Genomic DNA, 16,117 nt, shown 5'->3' with positions numbered 1-16,117 from the left:
GATGTACAACGTGCTTTAGTGAACTCTTCCAAATGATTCTTTAGTGTTCCCACCATTTTTTATAAATATTTTTATACATTTGTTTATCTGCTTTTTTGTTTCTTTTTTGGTATTTTAGGGTTATGGTTTTCCAGTGAACCGACTTTTTGACCTTTTATTTGAGATAAGAGATCAATACAATGAAACACTGCTTAAGAAATGGGCTGGAGTTTTCAGGTTAGTCTAAGCCATGTGCCTTAATGTAATGAATAAGTTTGTCAAATGCTTAATCAATTGATTTTGCATATAGCCCCCCAAAATGCTTATAATCAATTTCTAATACGGTAAAGTACACATAAAATTGACCATTTTAATCATTTTAAAATGTACAGGTCAGTGTTGTTAAGTACATTTACCTTGTTGCAACCATTGCCACCATCTATCTCTAGAAACTTTTTATTTTCTCAAACAGTAATTCTGTACCCACTAGACAATAACTCCCATTCTTCTTTTCTCAGCACCTGGCAGTACCACCATCCTGTAAAATTTCATTTATCTCTAAAATTTAATTGTTTTAGGTAACTCCTGTAAGTGGAACCATACAATATTTGTCCTTTTGTGTCTGGATCATTTTACTTAGCATAATATCATGAAGGTTCATTCACAGTGAATATATTAATTAGAATTTCATTCCTTTTAAACAATGTTCCATTGTTTCTTTTTACCACATGTTATTTTTCCATTCACTTGTTGATGGACATTTAGGTTGTTTCTATTTTTTAGCTATTGTCAGTAATGCTATTGTGAACATGCCTATACATATATCTGTTTGAGTTCCTACTTTTAATCTTTTTGAGTTTATACCCAGGATACGGTAAATATATCATTTTTTGAGGAACTGCCATACTGTCTTCTATAGTGACTATACCATTTAGAATCAATTTTTAATTGTATTTACTTTTAGTTAATATCTGTAATTTTCAGCAAATAATTAGATACCTAAAAGTCTATGAATATTCAAAGGAATTTCATATACAAAACTGAAATTTATAGCCATTAAATTTGGTTTGGAGAAAATGTTTTTTTTTTTTTAACAAATAACCTAAGTAGATTAAGAATTGTGGAGACTCTAAATAGGAAAATTGCCTTTACTATAACCACTTACCTGAAGACATGGATTAAAGTATTTTAATATCTGTGAGACTTTGCATTGCCATGAAAAGAGAAATCTGCCCTTGCTTTTAATTAGTGAAAGCTTTCCTCCCTCCCTCTTCCTACCTTCCTGTCTTCTCTCTTCCTTTTTACTTTGTTCCTCCTTTTCTCACTCTTTCCCTCCCTCTCTTTCTCTTTCAGAAAAAAAGTCAATCTTGAGATCTTCTAGGTTGTCCAAAATATGATAAAAGTAATATGTCAATAATGTCTGATGATTTTAAATTAAAAATACCAGCTTAACACTTACCCCAACAGTTTGTAGGGAAATTAACCTTCTGAATTCTATAATAGAAATCTTATTAATTGGTGGTACACATATTAAAATTATATTTACATTGTATCATATTTATAAGATGATACATTTATATTAAAATTAAAATAAACTAAATAGATTCTTATTTGAGCCTATTGTGTTAACATTTTTTAGGAGTAATACTGTCAAGATGATGTCTTGGTTGAAATAATTGGCAATACTGATAAGTCCATATTATTATCATCAATTTTTTATATTATTTAGGAGATGACAATAGTGCTTATTAATAGAGGCAGTTATCTATAACATATACTATGATATGATGTGATATAATATCTTTTTTTAATAACTTTATTTCATTTATTTATTTTTTGGTGCTAAAGATCGAACCCAGGGCCCTGCAAGTGCTAGGCGAGTGCTCTACCACTGAGCCACAACTCTAGCCCCATGATATAATATCTTTATACTTGTAAAATCTTAGAGTTGTTATTTATTTGGCCTCTTCAGAAGAAAGTTTGAGATTTTATAATTGTTGCTGGATTATATTGAGCCAGCTATTCTCTTTTATCTATCTTAAGACTTCTAGCAGTGACATTACTCCCCCAAATTAAGGAAATCAGGAAGTACCTTTTCTTTGGAAAGCTAAGGAGTTCATTCAAATAGAGTTAAGATGAACTTTATTCTTCAAAGTAATAGTGGAGGAGAACAAATGATAGTTTACAGATTATAATACATAATTCTCAACATCATTGTAGGTCACATTTTTTGCCTAAATTTTTTGGAAATAGTAAAGTTTTAGCTTGGCTTGACTTACCCTGATTTATATCTTCAAATATTTTACAAGTAGTGAATTGACAATCTAACAGTAAAATGGGGGAAAAAGTAAAAATTTTCATCAGTACTAAATAATTAAAACTCGGCCGTATCCATGGCAGAATTTATAATTTCACTACTAGTATACTTTATCTATATGTAGTTCTCTCTGACCACATTGTGAGTACCAATGTTTTATTATTTTTTATACATTTTATATACCCATGCTTTTTATTTATTATTATTATTACCAGTGATTGTATCGAGGGGCACTTAAACATTGAGCCCCTTCCCCAGCCCATTTTAATTTTTTTATTTTGAAACAGGATCTTACTAAGTTGCTGAGGCTGACCTTGAACTTGCAATCTTCCTGCCTTAGCCTCTGAAGCTGCTGGAATTGCAGGTGTGTTCCACCACACCTGGCTATTTATTTATCATTCTTAGTTGACAAATAATAATTGTTTATATTTATGGAACATAATGTGATGTTTTAATAATATATTATTGATGATTAAATCAAACTAACATACCCAGTGTGTGGGTGTGTATTTTTGGTACCAGGAATTGAATCCAGGGGTGCTTAATCACTGAGCACATACCCAGCCCTTTGTTTTATTTTTTCTTTTGAGATAGGGTCTTGCTTGCTAAGTTGCTTAGGGCCTTGATATGTTGCTGAGGCTGACTTTGCTCCTTCTGCCTCAGCCTCCTACGCCACAATGCCCAGCTATTCTCATCATTTTATATGCATACTTTTTTGTAGTGCAAGTATTTAAAATCTACTCTCTTGCTGTTTGGAAATACATGCCACATAATTAATTATAGTCACCTTGCTGTGCAACAGATCTCAAAAACTTATTCTTCCTCTCTAACTGCAACTTCATACCCTTTGACCAACATCTCATCTCACCCCTTGTCTCTAGTAAGAGGGGTAACCACCCTCCAGTAACTACTATTCTACTATCTACTTTTTATGAGTTTGGCTTTTTTAAGATTCTACAAGCAAGTGAGATCCTTAGTACTTGTCTTTCTTTGCCTGGTTTATCTCACTTATATCCTAAAAGTTTGTTCATTTTATTGCAAGTGAAAGAATTACCTTTATTTTTAAGGTCAAATGGTTCCATTGTATATATGTACCACATTTTCTTCTTGCTGTTGAGTTCCTTTTATTTTTTTATATTAATCTCTTACCAGATTTATCAGATATATATTAGCAACTATTTTCTCCTAATCTAAGTTGTTTCTTCACTCTTGTTTCCTGTGCTGTGCAGAAGTTTTTTAGTTTGATGTAGTCCCATTTGTCTACTTACGCTTTTGTTGTTTGTGCTTTTAAGATTATATCCAAAATATCATTGCCCAGACCAATGTTGTGGAGCTATTTATATATTCTTGATTACTTAGCCCTATTGCACTGTTTTGCACAGAATAGGCCCTCATTGTATGTTTGCAGAATTTGGTACTATAACTTCAATCCTATAACTTGCTTTATAATCTTTTTACTTTATTTTTAAACAATATTTAGAATGGAATAGAATAAATAGAAGCTTCTCACTATGTTTTAAGTGAGCTATGCCTTACTTTGTGTGCCATCATGATTTATAAACCTGTATCTATATTTCTATCCTGTTATTAAGACCTAAGAATAAATTTTTATCAACTGGACATCATCTGCTACCCAAACCACACATTTCTCTATGTGCCTTACCTCAACGAAATGTCTCTGATGAGTTATGTATCATTTATTCATTTTCCCTCTCTAGAAACCAGATTTGTCATAAATATATTCTCTTCCACAATCCTATTTAATTTTAAGTCCTGTACATTCTACTTTTTTTTAAAGGCACTTGTTTATGCTACCTTTTTTTCTCCCTTCTCTACTATAGTTTTAAGTCAAACCCTCCTTGCCTATTATTTAGGTTATTCCTCAGTCTTTCTAACTGGTCTTTTTGTACTCATTATTGGCCTTTTTCCAATTTGTTCTCCCATATAGTACCAATCTTCCTATGACATTCTCCTTCCTAAAACCTTTATTACCTCAAGGATAAAGTCTGTGTACCTGAGTTTGTCAAGCTGCTCAACCTTGTCTTTCAACATATGCCTAATAAACTTTAGACTCCGGCAATATCTCAATACCTATTGTTTGACACCACCTGATATTTATACTTTTTCACTCTTTATGCCTTTGAACATATGTTCCTTCTGTCCCAAATGCTTTTCTCCCATAATCTCATCAGTAGTGTTTCTTTTCATCTACAGAGTCCATAGCTCTTCTGTAGAATTCCATGAGATATTCCTCCACCTGCTCTCATAGTTACTTCTTCCCTTATCCTGTTTTTGATTCTTGTAACTCTCTATTATATGTAAAACATCTCATTATAAACATAATTTGTATATCTGTCTCTTGTATTTGATTCAAGGACAGGGATCTGGCTTTTTGTGGGGGAGTGGTGCTGGGGATTGAACTCAGGGGCACTCAACCACTGAGCCACATCCTCAGCCGTATTTTGTATTTTATTTAGAGACAGAGTCTCACTGAATTGCTTAATGCCTCGCTTTTGCTGAGACTGGCTTTGAACTTGCTATCTTCCTGCCTCAGCTTCCCGAGCCATGGGGATTACAGGTGTGCACCTCCATGCCTGGCCAGAATCTTGCTTTTATCTTTATGAAGTAAGGAATTTTCACCATAGCTCAAAGCCTAGAATATACTAGGTATAGTAAATATTTAACCAAATTGTTGAATAAAAATTAGTTACTTGGGATGGGACTGTAGTTCAGTGGTAGAGCGCCTGCCTCGCACATGTGAGGCACTAGGTTCAGTCTTCAGCACCACATAAAAATAAATAAATAAAGATATTGTGTCCATCTGCAAATAAATATATATATAACTAATTGAACAGCAGCAGCTACCTTAGGATAGGCTGTATTATACTGCAGCTACAGAAAAACAACAAAACTCCCCAAATCTCTACACAGACAATTTCTTATTTATACTGAAGTCTACAGTGGGTTTAGTAATCAGAGATCCAAGCTATTTATATTTGTGATTCTGTCTCCTCAACATATTGCTTCCTTTGTCACTATGGGGAGGAGGGTTACACAGTTAGCTCATAAATACTTTAAACTCAAAGTATCCCTTCCGTTCATAGCCAGTGACAACAACTAGTTATGTGATCCTTCCTAACTGTAGGGGGGCTGTGTAGGGGAGCACATGAATAGGTGATCAGTAGTACATGTCTCTGTCTCACTAACTATAAAAGGTCCTTTATAATCACAACATTATGAGAAACTAAATAAATATAATATTTGGTTCATCAAGTGCTTGTGGTCTAGTTGGGAAGAGAGAAGGCACAAGACAATTTGAAAACTCTCTGTATCAAAAAAATCTGATTGGTCTTGGGGTTCTGGCTAGTGGTAGAGCGCTTGTCTCACACATATGAGGCACTGGTTTCAATTCTCACCACCACATAAAAATTAATTAAAGGTATTATATTCATCTACAACTGATAATATTTTTTAAAATCTGATTTGAATATGCTTCATCTCGTGGATATGTTTTTAATGCCAATGATGAACTTCTGGTTCAGACTATATCTTAAGAATTGTTCTAGACTAGAAAACTGAAAGTACTGGCAGGATATAACACATGACACATGACAAAGAGACAAGACTTATACTGGATTTTAGAATTGTAGATGATTAGACAGTATTTTCTTATTTGGACTTATAACTGACAAATAAAAATGCTTTTGTTGTAGTTGGGCTCTTAAGATACTGTCTTGTAATGCTTTAATGATATATTTTCTAATAATTTTTTAATTCTCCTTTCTTAACAGGGATATTTTTGAAGAAGATAATTATAGCCCCATCCCTATTGTCAGTGAAGAAGAATATAAAATAGTCACCAGCAAGTTTCCCTTTCAAGATCCAGACCTTGAGAAGGTATGAATTAGTTTTTAATTTAAGAATTAAAAAAAATAAATTCATGATCTGTATTATGACATAAAATTAACCTGATATTGTAAATAAGAATGGCTTTTTGGAACAATTTTTTGGTTGTATTATTTGAGAAAATTATTTATATTTTGTTAGCTTTTAAAGATTATGCTATTATTCTACTATTTTGATGAAAAGAAGAAGGGCTTTCCTGGGGATGCCAGAAGGAAATGTTATCCCAAATGTTAGGTGGATTCTTATGGCAAGTACTTACGTTGAGTGAATTCCAAGTTATATGTACTAAATGTTGAATGAATTATTTTAATAAGAATATATCGAGGGAAAGAGAAGAGAATTTCTTTGAAATATTCAGCACTGTGGAAAATCTTATTGTGGCTTTTTAAAGGAAGTATAGTTCTATAAAAATTTTATCTTGGTTAAGTAAAAGATATATGAAGGCAATAGCTCCTTGCATATTTCCTCTGGAAGAAGGGATATATTTTTAGAGTCAAGATACCTAAATAAAAGATAGGGTAGAGAAAGGAAGTAGATCAATATGAGGGATATTCTGGGATACACATGAGTGCATACACACACACACACACACACACACACACACAATTACACTTATCCAGTGTTGCTGGAGAGATTCAGATCTTATGAGATTTGAATATGAATATGAATAGCATATTTCCTGCAGCTGTCACCTATTTTATTTTCTTTATTTTTGTTTTTGCTTCTTATTTTTTTTTTCAGTTCTTTATAAATTCAGTGCTTTTCTACTTTTTTTGTGTATGGTACCAGGGTTTGAACCCAGGTGCACTTAACCACTGAGCCATATCCCCAGCTCTTTTTTGAGACAGGGCCTTGCTAAGTTGCTGATAATGGCTTTGAGCTTGTGATCTTCTTGTATCCTTCAGCCTCCTTATCTGCTGGGATTACAGGCATGCACCTGCTTATTTTCTATATCTTTATTGTCAGAATAAGCAAGACTGAATTCAGAGTGAATTGTGACTGTAAGTTTTTGTCATATTTTTATGTACAACTTAGTCATAAATGTGTAATAATCACTCAATATAGAAAAAAAACAATTAAATGCATAGCTTTTAGATTATAGCTAACATTGCTAAAAGATCAGAATAATTCTTATTCTATATTTTTTAAAGTCCCAGAGTTGTCCCTGTGTCAAGAAACATTACTAGAATATTCTCCCTCTCATGGCTTGGTTTTGTTTTCTTTTGTTTGTAGTTACTGGTAAGGAGTTCATTCAGACTATAACATCTGTGTCAAGAGCACTGAACCAGCCAGGTGTTGTGGTGCACACCTATAATCCAGTGACTCGAGAGGCTGAGACAGGAGGGTAACAAGTTTGAGGCTAGTCTTAGCAACTTAGTGATGCCCTGTCTCAAAATAAAAAATAAGCACAAGGGATATAACTTAGTGGTAAAGTACCCCTGGGTTAAATCCTCAATACCTACCCCCACCTGCCACTGAAATAAAGCACTGGACCAAGCTGGATTCGCACATTAGCTCTGCTTGTAGCTTACTATGGCCAAGTGACTTACCTTATTTGGGTATTAGGGCCTAATCTAATCTGTCAAATGAGGTAGAACTGAGTGATGTTTACTGTCCTTTCCAATTATGCTAAATAATTCTAAGTAGGTTTATAATTTAAAATAAAATTTTCTTGTGAGGAGCTTCCAATATATTCATTTATTCCTTAGATTAAGCTCCTAATTTAGAAAAATCATTTCTGCATGTAGAAGGCTGTAATTCTGTAAAGTATAGTTGATGAAGTTTAGTAGATGGAGATCCAGAAATGTAATTGGAAGATGCCTGTAATACTCGTGACTCAGGAAGATTGCAAGTTCGAGGCTAGCCTCAAAACTTAGTGAGACCCTGTCTCAAAATAAAACATAAAAAATGGCTGGAAATGTAGCTCAGTGGTAAAGTAGTCCTGGGTTAGATCCTCTGTAGCTCCCCAAAAAAGAAAGAAAGAAATGTAATTGGAGAAATAGAAAGGGTCAGACCATAATAGCTCTTGTCAATAATGTTGGAGAGTTTAGCCTCAGAGGCAAGTCACTGAAAAGTTTTAAGCAGTAACAACATAATTAGATTTGTGCTTTAGGAATATCATTCTGGCTAATCTGTGATGATTGGAAAGAGTAAGACTGGTAGCAAGGAGTCCAGCTAAGACATTTTTACAGTTATCCAAATGAGAGAGGTTGGTGACCTGAATAGGGGCTATAGTTATGGAACCTGACTTAGGAGGTAATTAGGAAGTTGAACAACAGAAGCTGATGGTTATTTGCTTATGAGGGATAAGGAAAATAAAAGAAGTCAAGTATAATAACTAAATTTCTATCTTGAATAGTGGTGGTATTCACTATGATGGGAAACACAAAAGGAACAGGTTTTGAAAAATAAAAGAGATGATCATTTCACTTTTGGATCTATTGTGTCTGAAATAGTATAACCAAAGGGAGTGTCCAGTAGGTAGTTAGATATATGGATTTGGACATTAAGAGAAAGATTCAATCTGGAATTGTAGATTTGGGAAATACTGACATTTGCATGGTCATTGAAATCATGGGAGTATGAGATCATGCAAAGTATACAAGTATTATGGATACAAAGTAGTAAGCTATTAGATTTTTTTCTGTACAATGCTCATCATCAGAATACAAAGAGGTATTGATATGTGCTGTCTCTGCTTGTTGGAAGTATACTAAAATGATTTTAAGTATAAGATTAAAATGCTGCAGTTTTTCAGAATTATTTTGGATTTCTTTAAAATATAAAAAATAAAGTAGAAAAACAGCAATAGAATTTATGTAATTATTTACTATTAATTCAAATATGAGGTCAATTTAATTTTTATATTTTGTAATGATTAGAGTGACTTTTCCAAAATTTTCAAAAACAATATTTACTTTCTCTTTCTACAGCAATCTTTCCCCAAAAAATTCCCCATGTCTCAGTCAGTGCCTCATATATACATTCAAGTTAAAGAATTTATTTATGCCAGCCTTAAATTTTCAGAGTCACTGCACCGGAGGTAAGCTTACTAATAAGAAATGTGTCTTTATCATACTGTTTTTATGAATCATTAACATTTAGTTTTAATACCATGACTCTTTAATGAATTACTCTCTCATCAATAAAGTTTACATATTTTATTTAGTTATATTTAGGGTTTAGTTGTTATAAATCTAATATTGTATTTTTAAGTTTTAATTATGTAAATCTTCAAAGTACATAAAAGTAAAAATAATTTATAGGAAACTTCTATGTTCTCAGCATCTAAATTTAACAGTAATAAAAATTTTGTCATATATTCTTTTTTTTGCAGTGATGGGGATTGAACCTAGGGCCTTGCTCATGCTGGATCAATACTCTGCCCCTGAGCAACATCCCCAGCCTTTGCCATATCTTCTTCTTCTTTTTTTTTTTTTTTTTTTGCTGATATATTTGCAAGCAAATTCCTAATATAATGATCTTTTATCCCTGAATACTTCAATATGTTTTTCTATAAACAATGAGGACATTTCATTAGTTAACAAAATGTAACAAAATTAACATGATTCCATAGTATCAGTTTCCTAGTATATGTCAATGTTGTCTTGATTGTCTTGCTTATCTTGATTGTCTTTTTCAGTGAGGTCCAAACAAGGTTCACACCTTGCATTTATGATTCAATTTGTTTCATGATGTCCCTTTTTCATCTGTGACACTGACTGCCTTGTTGAAGATCTGATATTGTTAAGCTTGTTTTGTTTTTTTTTCTCAGAAAGGTTTAAAGTGAGGATTCAACAAAATCAATAGAATAAAGAATCAATAAGTAAAGAATGTTGTAGCAAGTTGATACACTCAATAATGGAGAGCAGCACAACTATTGGTAGCAATAGCAAATTTATTTTTATAGGCAAGAAATGTCATTTTATCTGATATGATGAAAATAATATCCTATGTTTATGGAAATGGGAAATGTGATATTATTCTTTTTTGCTGATAAGGAAACTGAGGCTCAGAAAGGCTAAATCAATAATTCAGAATGATCATGCTCATTAGGTTGAGAGCTGGGATGAAGAGCAGGTCTTCTGATTCACGTCTGTAAAAATGTGTGACACAATAAAAAAGGTTCAGTTAATGGAAGCAAAGCATTAATCTTTATGCTACATCCAGTTATCTAGAAAGATCCTGCATTATAGTTAGGTGATACATTTCTGATTGTGAACACTCTGGAACACATGAAGTGGTAATTCTTGCTTTCATGTTTACTCTGAAATTCATTCTTCTGAATTTATATATGGAATAGCAGGAGATATTCTTTTTCAGGGAAACTCAAAATTTTAAATCACAAAAAAGCAGTTCATATGTTATAATTATTTTTCAAGCAGAAATTTTATTGTATCTGTTTCTTATCATAAAGTACTACTATTTTGGATTTAAACAAGATAAAAATAAATGGAAAAAGAAATTTGTTCTGCCAGTGTGAATGAGTATCTGATTTAAAGTCTTACATTGTTCTTTCTTTGTGAGTAGTAATTCTTTGAAAGATTTTGTAATTCCTGTTCATGAGTAATAAGAATAGGAGAAGAAAGGAAGGCAGATGTCTAACAAATAGCATTTGTTGTGTTATGTGATTCCCATAAGCCAGCAGTTCTCAAAGTAGTTGCCAGACCAGTAACATTAGTATCACAGAGGAAATAATTAGAAATACTACCTCAGACCTCCTAAATTAGAAACTGAGGGTGAGTTCCAAGGTTTTACCAACTTCTCTGAGTGATTCTGTTGTATAGCAAAAATTTTTTAAAAATCACTGCTTAAGCTTCATCATACTTTACCAACCACTTACACCAAAATTTCTAAAGACACTAACTTTAGCTTTAGATACTAGAGGTTATGTAGCATAACATATCACACACACCATCATGTAGCCTTTGAAAAAGGTAGTGAATATAAGTTGAGTATTACCTGAAAAGGAATAACATAAGAGTAAGTCTGATTACAGTGGTAAGTTTTTCTAGTGGATATGTCAGAGCCATCAACAATTTATTCCTATCCTGTTTTTCATTTAACATTCTGTTCTAAATAGAAGCTATGCAGTGCTTAATAACATAAGCTTTAGTTTGAGTCTTGATGCTAACAAGTCAATTCATCTCCTTAAACTGCAGTTTCCTCATCTGTCAAATGAGGAAAATAATTTGTAGTAAGAATGAAAGAAGGTAGTGCATGTGCAATAAAGCACCAAGTACAGTACCTGGCACCTGGTAGGCTCACAGAGCTTAGGAGAGGATGGGATGCTAGATGTGAGACTGGAGCTTGGAGTATTTATATTTTATTTTAAAAGTGTTGGGGAACTATTGAAGAATGTTTAAGGTGTGACATGATTGGAATTATTTTTTTCAAAAGTTTACCTCTGGCTCAACATGGATGGTAGATTGGAGAAGGATAACAAAAAGTATCATGTTAAGGAAGTGAAGTCAGTGGCTCAAGAAACAGATGAAAAATGACTGAAATAGGATCAATGGTTACAAAGAGAAAGAAACATATACAAGAAGTGTAAGGAGCCTGAAATAGGACTACTTGTGAATAAAGGGATGGAGGAAAGTTTGACTTATATTTCAGTGGATTTGAATTTGTTTATATACATACTCTCTAATAACTATAACTGAAATCTCTATTATCTTTAAGTTTTTTTTAAAGAGAGTGAGAGAGGGGAGAGAGAGAGAGAGAGAGAGAGAAAGAGAGAGAGAGAGAGAGAGAGAGAGAGAGAGAGAGAGAGAGAGAGAGAATTTTTAAAAAATATTTATTTATTTATTTATTTAAGTTCTTGGCAGACACAACATCTTTGTTGGTATGTGGTGCTGAGGATCGAACCCGGGCCGCACGCATGCCAGGCGAGCGCGCTACCGCTTGAGCCACATCCCCAGCCCCATCTTTAAGTTTTTAAAGATGGGGATATATTCATCTTTTTTTTTAGGTGAACAAATGCTAGTGAAAGGGAAAAACAAAAAGTATCTCTTTAGCACTCATCTTATAACTTGACTCAAATAGAGTAAATTTGAGAATTATTCTTGAAGTGGGGGATCCTGGGATTGAACCTAGGACATTGTGCATGCTAAAGGATGTGCTGGCTCATCCCTGGTCTTGAGAGTTATTCTTGAAACTGCAATCCTAATCTATAGCATTAGTTCCCTTTATCTTTTCCTTTAAATATAATTACTTGTTGTGTGGACAATTTGAATGTTCTAACATGTACTTGTTATTACCTACTCTAATGTGGATTCTTGAAACACAATACTCATACCTGATTAAGATATTACTAAATTTGTAGAGCTAAGCATGGTGGCTTATGCCTGTAATCCCAGCAGCTTGGGAGGCTTGAGACAGGAGGACAGTGAGCTCAAAGCTAGTCTCAGCAATTTATCAAGGCTCTAAACAATTAGTGAGACTTTGGCACTAAATAAAATATAAAAAGGGCTGGGATGTAGCTCAGTGGCTAAGCGCCCCTGGTTTAATCGCCAGTACCAAAACCAAACCAAACCAAAACAAACAAAAAACCACTTGTAGAAAGCATGGAAATATAGCATTTTGGAATTATTATTTTTTTTATTTACAGAGGAGATATAGTGACTTTCTAATAATTATGATTTGGCTTTTAAACTGAATTTATAATACCAAAGATAAACGTCATTAATCATATTATTATGTATAAATTTCCCTGAAACTTAATGTCTGAATATAAAACTAGAACATCAATTCCAACTCCTTTTATATATGAAGTTTTAAAGGCAAATATTGTGTGCTAATGCTACAACTGAAAAGGCTACAATATTCTCCTTCTCTCTTTGACAAAAATATCTAATTTTGTTAGATTGATTCTGATCATTTTTTGGGTGGTGGGGATACCAGGTATTGAACTCAGGAGCATTTGGCCACTGAGCCACATTCCCAGCCCTATTTTGTATTTTATTTAGAGATAGGGTCTCATTGAGTTGCTTAGTGCCTCACTTTTGCTGAGGCTGGCTTTGAACTTGCAATCTTCCTGCCTCAGCCTCCTGAGCCACTGGAATTACAGGTGTGTGCCACTGTGCCTGGCATTCTGCTCATTTTAATAAGCTGTGATCATTATCTATTCAAGAAAGTATTTATGCTGACATTTAAAAAATTATGCTTTGCCAAATGCACTCACTATTCTAATTTTGTTACTAAGAGGAAAAAGAAATTCAGAATATGGGGCTGAGGTGTAGCTTAGTGGTAGAGTATTTGCCTAGCATGCAAAGACTCTAGGTTCAATCCCCACTACTATAAAAAAGAAAAAAAATTTGGGATATGAAGAAACAGACAATGATTAATTAAAAGATATATAAATCTAAATTTACTCTAGATTATTGGTTCTTTGACATTTTTATTTTTAAACTCTACATACATAATCTAAAATTGAGCTTTAAGAGTTGTTATGTTTTTTATCATTAAAGAGTTATGGAAGCCAGGCACAGTGGTATATACCTCTAATCCCAGTGATTTGGGAGGCTGAGGCAGGAAAATTGCATGTTTTGAGGCTAGCCTGGTCAATCTTATTGAGATCTTGTTTCAGAACAAGAAAGTAAAATGGACTGGAAATGTAGCTCAGTGGTAAAGTATCCCTAGGTTCAATCCCCAATACAAAAAAAAAAAAAAAAAGTTATGGATAAAAAAAAAATCATGTCTGTGTTTAAAGCTCATATTTTATTTTTGTTTAAACATATTTTGGAGTTAAGATTTTTTAAATAAGAAGTATTTTATAGCTTTTATAGTATAAATGTTTTTATTTATGAATAAAAGTAGTGCCGAGAATTAAATGACTTCATAAAAGACTCCAAAGTTTCATGATTATTTGGTTGTAGAGGAATAATATAAGATTTGAATGTTGTTTTTAAGCGTTTTTTAGTCCTCATAAGAGATTAAGCTGTAAGATATTTAGGAGAGTTATTGCACATTAAATTTAATTATTGTGAAGTGTTCTTTAAAATTTAGGAAGAGTATAAGTTATAGGTTCAAAGGGCAAGGACTTAAGGAAAAAATTGCTCAGTTGATATTAAAAACTACATGGGGGGAATACTGGTCATAAGGTAAATCTTGCTGGCCCAAATAGGACACAGGTGCTGATAGATTTTCTTTCTCTGGTTTATGAAGAAACCAGACTCAGCATTCAAGGATGTATAGGGAAATTAAACAAAAGATATTATCTGTAAATGATAACTTTCACATGAAAAAGATGCTATGCAGTGTGTCTTTAAGCACAATTTCAGTGTATCTGAAAAACCAGAGTTGTTGTCAACCACCTTTCTTTTATTAGGGTGAATAATTGGCTTGTTCAAGGGATACTATTGATCAATTAAAACATTTTCTGTCTTGAATGTTTGATACTAAGTAACCCTGAAGCTCTGCTCATTTCTGGAGAAGTCTTGATTCTATATTTTAAAACAAATCAGAGAGAAATAGCCTCCTTGGGCCTACTAGAATTAGGGTTAGCAGAAATAGTACAGTCCCTGCACTGGAGCTGGGGTGGAAGCAGTGTTAGAGCAGGAGCTTAGCAAGCACAAAGCTCTTGGTTGGACCCCAACACCAAAAACTAAATAAAGTAAACAGAAAAGGACCTGCATTAAAATGTAGAACGTTGGAACAGTAGCAAGAAGTGTTCATGTTTGGTCAAATTTTGCTTTATTTGCATCTTTAAAAATAAATGTAGGGGCTGGGGGTTATAGCTCAGTGGTATAGCCCTTACCTCGCACACGTGAGGCACTGGGTTCAATCCTTAGCACCACATAAAAATAAATAAATAAAGTAAAGATATTGGGTCCATCTTTTAAAAAAATCTTTAAAAATGTAATAAATATTTGTGCTTTATATAGTTTTAGGAATGTTATTTTAATACAGTAAAAAATAAAAGGAGATGACTTGGGAGGTTAAGACAGAAGGATCACAAATTCAAGGCCAACCTCAGCAACTTACCGAAGCCATAAGCAACTTAGTGAGACCCTGTCTCAAAAAATAAAAAGGACTAGGGAGTAGGTCAGTGGTAAGGTGCCCCTGGGCAATACCAAAATAATTTTTTAAAAAGTAAAAGGTGTAAGGCAGTTGTTCTAAACGGAGAATAATTTTGGCCTCCTCCCTGCTGCCACCCACCTCTCTACCTTTGGCAATGTCTAGAAATATTTTTGGTTGTTACAATTTGGGGGAGGGGTGCTACTTGGAACTAGTAAATGGAGACCAGAAATACTGCTAAACATTTTACAGTGCACAGAATGCCCCCCCCAGCACAGTATTATTCAGTCTAAAATATTAATGGTGCTGAGATTGAGAATCCCAAGAAATTATGATTCGGTTGAAGGCCTAGTGGTGAGGAGGAAAGCATAAGAATAGTGCCAGCTTAACAATCTTTAGGATGTTCAGAAGCATCATAGGTTTTTTTGCACTAAATTGAAATTAGTTTAAAATATGAGTGTCTTAAAAAATCTCAATGGAAATGGATAGCTTAATTATTTTAAAATTTAAATCTGAAAAATTATATCTAAGAAAAGTTCACATCAATGTGTGTTAAAAAAGTAATTTTTAGCTATAGTTATATATGAAGTGTCTTGCAAAGTGACTGTAGAATGTAGTTGTAATTTAAGAATAGTTTTATTTCCTTGTACTAAGTACCTCATGATTTTTCTGTAGTGGTTGATTTGATGAATTTAAATTATTGCCATAAAAGAATATTCTGCTTTGTGAATTTATGAAATTGAATTGAAGTTTGTGATTTACTAAGTATGAGTTATTATAATTCATTTAAAGATAAGAAAGAATGGATTAGAACAAATTATTTTAACAAATAATATTAAATTACTTAGAATGTTAACTAACTATACCCTTGGAAAGTTTAATAACATCAACCTTTCT

General features: G+C 33.2%; 1 protein-coding gene across 9 annotated transcripts in view; it reads left to right on the top strand.

Annotated features, from left to right (window-relative positions):
* The window catches only part of Exoc6 (exocyst complex component 6), a 193,190-nt gene that overhangs the window by 95,069 nt on the left and 82,004 nt on the right, over nt 1-16,117 (top strand). For all 9 annotated transcript variants that reach the window (XR_013434312.1, XM_078037990.1, XM_078038005.1 and 6 more), the window contains 3 exons: nt 119-216; nt 6,088-6,193; nt 9,136-9,245. Coding sequence is in view for 8 of the 9 variants with exons in the window: in XM_078037990.1 (XP_077894116.1) it covers nt 119-216; nt 6,088-6,193; nt 9,136-9,245 (314 nt within the window). In the remaining variant the exon portion in view is untranslated. The remainder of the gene's footprint in view (nt 1-118; nt 217-6,087; nt 6,194-9,135; nt 9,246-16,117) is intronic.

This window comes from Ictidomys tridecemlineatus, chromosome 1 (assembly GCF_052094955.1).
Source record: "Ictidomys tridecemlineatus isolate mIctTri1 chromosome 1, mIctTri1.hap1, whole genome shotgun sequence".
Lineage (NCBI taxonomy): Eukaryota > Metazoa > Chordata > Mammalia > Rodentia > Sciuridae > Ictidomys > Ictidomys tridecemlineatus.
This window is presented reverse-complemented; position numbering and strand designations above follow the sequence as displayed.